General features: G+C 61.7%; 1 protein-coding gene across 1 annotated transcript in view; it reads left to right on the forward strand.

The window, feature by feature from the left end:
- Positions 1 to 7,500, forward strand: part of LOC105905624 (junctional protein associated with coronary artery disease) — a 19,629-nt gene that overhangs the window by 10,432 nt on the left and 1,697 nt on the right. The window contains exon 3 of the mRNA XM_031562738.2: positions 246 to 5,503. Coding sequence (XP_031418598.1) covers positions 246 to 5,503 — 5,258 coding nt within the window. The remainder of the gene's footprint in view (positions 1 to 245; positions 5,504 to 7,500) is intronic.

Here is a 7,500-nt window from a genome sequence, read left to right on the forward strand (position 1 = left end):
AATGGTCATCTGTGCAGATTCTAATGTGCGGTTCTGTGGTTGCAGGTTGTAATGGTCATCTGTGCAGATTCTAATGTGCGGTTCTGTGGTTGCAGGTTGTAATGGTCATCTGTGCAGATTCTAATGTGCGGTTCTGTGGTTGCAGGTTGTAATGGTCATCTGTGAAGATTCTAATGTGCGGTTCTGTGGTTGCAGGTTGTAATGGTCATCTGTGAAGATTCTAATGTGCGGTTCTGTGGTTGCAGGTTCTATGACGCTCCCAGCCTGACCTACTCGGAGCATCCAGAGGAGCGCGACGTGTCGTACTGGCGGCGGCGAGGCCAGGACTTCAGCGCGTTGCTGGACTACGCCGACCCCCGCGAGCTGCGTCTGTCCGGAGGTCTGTGGCGCGGCGTGGGGTTCGCCCCGGAGGAGCTTCGAGCCGACAGGCCGGTGGCGCGGTGGGAGGAGCCTCCGAGCTGGCAGCAGCAGCGGGAGCCGGTGGACTCGGGGCCTGAGACGCTGCGTGTGACCGGAGGGGACAGGAAGTGCCAGAGCCTGGGCACGGAGGAGTGGCGTCCCGCTGTGGGGCTGGGGAGGCAGCTGTCAGACGGGGAGGCGGAGCAGCGCTGGGCCCAGGAGCAGCAGCAGCAGCTGCGGCTGCGGCCACAAGAGGGCGCCATGGTCCCCGTTGTGCGCCAGAAGTCCCAATCACTCCCTCGTGTCCTCTCCCCCGAGGACCCGCAGTACGCAGACCCCCCCTCCACCGGGCCTCCTGCCCTGCCTGTGGCCCCCCTGAGGCTCAACGGCAGCGCGCTGTACGGACGGTATCCCGGCGACTGGGCGAGCAGCGGGGAGCGGTGGGCTGGGCAAGGTGGTCAATTTCAAGGTCAAAGCCAGAGTCAAGGGCAAACTCAAAGTCACATCCAAGGTCACGGGAGTACCGTGGTCGTACCAAAGCCTCGGTTCAGCCGGCCTGTGAAACCTCCGTCTTACGAGACGCACCAGCAGAACAGGGGCAGCTGGGAGACGCTGACCTCTGAACCCGTGCCCAAGCAGAGGGACCGGCCTCTTGCTGCGTATCCCCAGAGCGTAGAGCCACTCAGAGACCGGCCAACCTGCCTCTCGCAAAGTTCAGAGCCCCTCAGAGACCGTTCCCTTTGCCTCTCGCAAAGTTCAGAACCTTTTAGGGACCGATCGCTCTGTATCTCGCAGGGTTCAGAACCTCTTAGGGACCGATCGCTCTGTATCTCACAGGGTTCAGAACCTCTTCGGGACCGATCGCTCTGTATCTCGCAGGGTTCAGAACCTCTTAGGGACCGGTCAATCTGTATCTCGCAGGGTTCAGAACCTCTTCGGGACCGGTCACTCTGCCTCTCGCAAAGTTCAGATCCTTTCAGAGATCGTTCCCTCTGTCTCTCTCAGAGTTCAGAACCTCTTCGGGACCGGTCGCTTTGCCTTTCCCAAAGTTCAGAACCTCTACGGGACCGTTCACTCTGCCTGTCTCAGAGCGCGGAACCGCTGAGGGACCTAAGAGACCGACCCCTATGTCTGTCTCAAAGCGCAGAACCGCTGAGGGACCTACGAGACCGACCCCTATGTCTGTCTCAAAGCGCAGAACCGCTGAGGGATATTAGGGACCGGTCCATCTGCTTTTCCCAGAGTGCAGAGATCCTGAGGATGGATGTGAGGCCGGACCTGCTGCCCCACGACCTGTATGGTTCTGGACTGGAGCCTCCGGGCTACATCCCTCCCCCCTCCTACCGGAGGATGCCCACACACCGGGGCCTGATAAGTTACCGCGCCGACGCAGCCCATCTCCGGTGGAAACGAGAGCCCGTGAGCGCCGAGATGGGCCGCTGGTTCTCCCGGCAGCCGGCGATCACATGGATGGAGCGCTGGGAGGACAGGAGCGAGCGCTGGGAGGACCGAAGCGTGGCTGTAGCAAGGAAGCCCCTCCACCCTGGTCCCGCCGCCCCCCCAAGTCGGCCAGGGGTCGTGCAGTACCTCCCGTTCGACGACCTGCGCATCAGGCACATTTCTGGCGGCCCCAGCGCGGTTCCGCTTCCCGACGCGGAAAAGATGCGGCACGTGAGCAAAGATCTCCCCACCCCTGCAGCTTCAGGACAATCCACACATGACAGTGCCTTCATCCCAGCACAGGGCCCAAGCGTCAGCACAGACGCCGCCCACAAACCGGCTCCCAGCGATCAGGACAACGCCAGCCGCTGGCCCCGGGGGCCGGCCAAGCCCAGCGAAGCTGTAGCAGCAGACCAGAGCGTCGCCAAGTTCTACGCAGCGTTACCGGCGAGGCCCGCCCTGCCGATCAGGTTAGACAGACCGCCTGAGCCACCGAAACGGCCCGAGAAGTTACCGGAGTTGCCGCCGAAACGACCAGATAAACCACCGGAGCTGCCAAAAAGGCCTATCGAGAGACCCACCGAGCAGCCAAAACAAACAGACACAAGCGCAGACCAGCAGAGCAAAGCTCCCAAGCCTCCCGACAAAGCTCAAGGGTCATCAGAAAGCCTGTCTCACATGAAGAGGCCCGACCCCCCCCCCGAGCCCCCCCCTGAGAAGCCCAAGAGCATGAAGAGGAAACTCAACGAGACCATCTTCTGCCTGGTGTCGGTGCCCGCGCTGTCGCAGTCCAGCGACACGTCTCAGCGGGACCAGAACAACAACGAGGAGAAGCTGGCCGAAAGCTCTCCCGTGAGGATCCCGCCGCCGCCCCCCAGCACCCCCAGTGAAAAGAGCAACACCCTGAGCTCTGGCCCCAACCAAAGCCTCAAGAGCACATCCACCACGTCCACGGACCTGGAGCTGCAGGCGCTGACGGGCAGCGTGTCCAGTAGCCGAGTGTCCCGGAGGCCCGCCCACCGCCGCAGGGACTCCAGACCCAGTAAGCCAAACCCCCACGATGCATTGCGGCGGTACTCAGGGGCCTGGCCCGGGGACCAGTACCGCGACCAGGAAACCCAGACGAGCCCAGAGCCGGCCAAAAGCGCGCCTGCTGCTTCAGGTCCCCCCGCCACGGAAGCACAACAGCCCTCCGCAGCACCCCCCGCACCAGGAGGGACCCCCGCAGCCCCATCAGCGGCGGCCCCGGCCCCCGACGGGCCAGCAGCCCCAGAGGCAGGAGCTGGCACAGAGGGCGGCAGCGGCGCCTCCTTTGGGTACCCCATGAAGGGGCAGAAACGCCTAAAGCCCTCCAGCAACAGCGCCTTCTCTCGGACAGGAACCTTCTGCAAGAGCACAGGATCAGGCCACAAGGCTCCGCTGCACCCACCCTCCCACCCCCCTCCCCCACCTCCCAACAAACCCCCAGCCCAGACGACCCCCCCACCACCCCCCGCTCAGGGGGAGGGGCCCAAGCCGGGCCCCTCCGAGGCTTTCGGCCAGTTCCTGCTGAAGCCGGTGAGCCGTCGCCCGGGCGACGCAATCGAGGAGCTGGAGACCATCAACAAGGAGGTGCAGGACCAGGTGGGGAAGCGTCCGAGCGTGGACCAGTGCATCGAGGACCTCAACGAGGCCTACAAGGACATCCTGGAGCTCAGCACAGCCAGCAGCAGCAGCATGTCCAGCATCCCCCACTGCTCCTCCTCCATGCTGATCCCCGAACGCATCAAAGCCAAGCTGACCGTGGAGCCGCTGCCACTGAAGCACGGCGGCAGCCTCCGGTCCGGGCTGGAGAGCTGGGCCGGAGCGGTGCTGGGGAGCGACCCGGAGTACCACGAGGTGAAGAGCGCCTTTTCCCGGCCGTCCACCGGGAAGAGCGTGAGCTTCAGCAAGCACCTGAGGGAGGAGATCTGCGCTGGCCCCTCCTCCACATCGTCCGAGACCGGGTTCCGCGACTACCGCTCCGTCGTGTCGGCCATCTCTCAGCGCCGGTCCATGGACGGCAGAACGGTGAAGCTGGACTTTCCCCCGTCTAAGGACAGCCCGCCTAAAGACGAGGCTCTGAGCGCTCAGGCCACGGTGACCCCTGGTGGCCCGGCTGCCGCCGAGGTGCCCTGGGCCGACCGGCAGCCCATGCAGGACGCCTCCACGCTCACCAGCCCCCCCGACTACGAACACATCTGCCAGTCCCTGCAGCAGGCAGCGCGAGATCCAGCCACTGGAGCGGTGCCACCTGCTGGCCAGCAGGGACCAGCAGCCTTCAAGCCCAAAGTAGCAGGCAGCAGCAGCGGCGGGGCAGAGGGGCCAGCAGGGGGCGCTGTGGCACGAGAGGAGTGCTGCTACTGCCAGATGGAGGCAGAGCGGCTGAGGCTGGAGCAGACGGCCGTCACCAGGGACGACGACGACAGGGGCTCTGGAATCAACGTGGCGACAGGACAGAGCGGCCGTTTCCCCGACAGTGGCGGGGCTCTGTCTGGCCTGGCCCCGGGGAAGAACGACGGTGGTGGTGGGGGCGAGGTAGCGGTGCCGCCTGATTGGAGGATGCAGCTGTCGCTGGCGGAGAAGCACCTGGAGACGCTCATCACGGGAGAGAAGAGGGGCGGGGCTGAGGCTGCGGCCGAGGGAGAGGCCGACCCGCGGAAAGTTCCAGAAGCGGCTCCAGACGACGGGTCAGTGGAGGCGCGAGCCACGCAGACCCTCAGCCTCGACTCGTCTGCGGAGACAACGACGACCGCACCAGACCCGGTGCGGAGAGACCCGGCGCCGCCAGGCGAGCAGAACCCGGGCGGTTCCCCGTCAGCAGAACCGGTTCCTCCAGCAGGACCGCCGCAGAGCACAGCAGCAGAGCCAGGCCGGGCCGCCAGGGCGGCGCCAGAGGATTCCAGAGAGGGCAGCCAGGAGCAGCCGAAGCCCCGACGGGAGCCCTGTCCGACGGCACGCGCCTACCCTGGCCTCGACCCCGCCCTGCTGCAGGAGTTCCCCCCGGAGAGGCTGCCCCTTTCCGTGCCCCCCCACCACAGCCGCAGGCTCTCATTGGGTCCCGACTGGGAGAGGCGGGTTCTGGAAGAGGAGAGGTGGGGCTTGGGTGGGGGCGGGGCTAGAGAGAGACGGTCACTGGATGCAGAGAGGCGGGGGGTGTGTGGGGAGAGATGGGGATTGGAGGATGACGGGGGGAGGAGGAGGGGTCAAGAGAATGTAGGACTAGAGATGGAGGGGGAGGGCCCGAGCACAGAGGGGAGGGGCCTGGAGGATGATGGACAGCGTGTGCAGGACAGTGAGGGAGCGGGCCAGCAGGATGAGGGGCGGGGCCAGCAGGATGAGGGGCGGGACTCTGCTTTAGACAGACAAGGGGCGGCCCCAGAGAGGAGGGGGCGTGTCCCTTCTCAGAGAATAGAGGCCTTGCAGGAGCGCCTGACGTGGTCGCCAGGGCGGGTTGCTAAGGAGAGGATCGCCCGCATGAAGGAAGTGGACTCTGTGTCTCGCATCCGGCGGCTCAGCCTCCGCAGCACAGGCTCCTGGGAAGGGGAGGGGCCTGGAGGCCAAGAGGCGGCCGAGAGCAGCAGCCCGCCAGCGCCCCCTACCAGCCAGGAGGAAGCACTGCAGAACACCCTCACCTCTCCCGCAGGTAACACACACACACACACACACACACACACACACACACACACACACACACACACACACACACACACCCTCCCCTCTCCCGCAGGTACCACAGCACTGCACACCGCTAACACTCCACCGCTAACACTCCACCAGTACAGCACTGCACACCGCTAACACTCCACCAGTACAGCACTGCACACCGCTAACACTCCACCGCTAACACTCCACCGCTAACACTCCACCAGTACAGCACTGCACACCGCTAACACTCCACCGCTAACACTCCACCACTAACACTCCACCAGTACAGCACTACACACCGCTAACACTCCACCGCTAACACTCCACCAGTACAGCACTGCACACCGCTAACACTCCACCAGTACAGCACTGCAAACCGCTAACACTCCACCGCTAACACTCCACCAGTACAGCACTGCACACCGCTAACACTCCACCAGTACAGCACTGCACACCGCTAACACTCCACCGCTAACACTCCACCGCTAACACCGCTAACACTCCACCAGTACAGCACTGCACACCGCTAACACTCCACCGCTAACACTCCACCAGTACAGCACTGCACACCGCTAACACTCCACCGCTAACACTCCACCGCTAACACCGCTAACACTCCACCAGTACAGCACTGCACACCACTAACACTCCACCGCTAACACCGCTAACACTCCACCAGTACAGCACTGCACACCGCTAACACTCCACCGCTAACACTCCACCAGTACAGCACTGCACACCGCTAACACTCCACCGCTAACACTCCACCGCTAACACCGCTAACACTCCACCAGTACAGCACTGCACACCGCTAACACTCCACCGCTAACACTCCACCAGTACAGCACTGCACACCGCTAACACTCCACCGCTAACACTCCACCGCTAACACCGCTAACACTCCACCAGTACAGCACTGCACACCACTAACACTCCACCGCTAACACCGCTAACACTCCACCAGTACAGCACTGCACACCGCTAACACTCCACCGCTAACACTCCACCAGTACAGCACTGCACACCGCTAACACTCCACCGCTAACACTCCACCAGTACAGCACTGCACACCGCTAACACTCCACCGCTAACACTCCACCAGTACAGCACTGCACACCGCTAACACTCCACCAGTACAGTTAGATTAGTTGAGATTTTATATCGTTGGAAAGCCTGATTAGTCACCTTTACAACGAGGTACAACTTGTAAGGATCGTGCATTTGTGGAATGAGCAACACAGCTAACCGTGTGGGTAGCGCCCCAAAGAATTTTGCCAAAATCCCCTGCAATATTCTTCTGTTGGTATTCACTCTCGTTTTGAGTTGCTTGGTGGATTGGATGATTACACTCTCCCACAGTAATAAGGAAAAAACAACACATATTGGCCATTTTTTGGCAATTTTTACACTTACACTCATTTTACACTGTCAGGGACCTCAGTAGCGTGTGGAAGATCCATACGCAGCCACAACAGCTTGGCACCTCCACCTCATGCTGGTCACCAGCCTGGTCACACACTGCTGTGGGATGGCATCCCATTCCTCAACCAGGATTTGTCGCAAGTTGCGTTGGTCACTCCGTCACGTGGAGCACGCCCAAGCTGATCCCACAAGTGTTCAATGGGGTTGAGGTCAGGACTCACGGCAGGCCATTCCATCCTCTCATTCTGGAGGTACTCTGTGATGATCCTGCCTCTGTGGGGGTGAGCGTTGTCATCCTGGAGGATGGAGTTAGGTCCCAGATTCTGGAGATATGGGATCACCACTGGCTCCAGAATCTCATTCCGATATCTCACTGAATACCAACAGAAGAATATTGCAGGGGATTTTGGCACATTTTTTTAGGCCGCAACCCACACGGTTAGCTGTGTTGCTCATTCCATGAATGCACAGTCCTTACAAGTTGTACCTCGTTGTAAAGGTGACGAATCAGGCTTTCCAACGATATAAAATACGATACCAATTGGTATTATTAAAGGGGAGGAATAATCGACC

This window comes from Clupea harengus, chromosome 25 (assembly GCF_900700415.2).
Source record: "Clupea harengus chromosome 25, Ch_v2.0.2, whole genome shotgun sequence".
NCBI lineage: Eukaryota > Metazoa > Chordata > Actinopteri > Clupeiformes > Clupeidae > Clupea > Clupea harengus.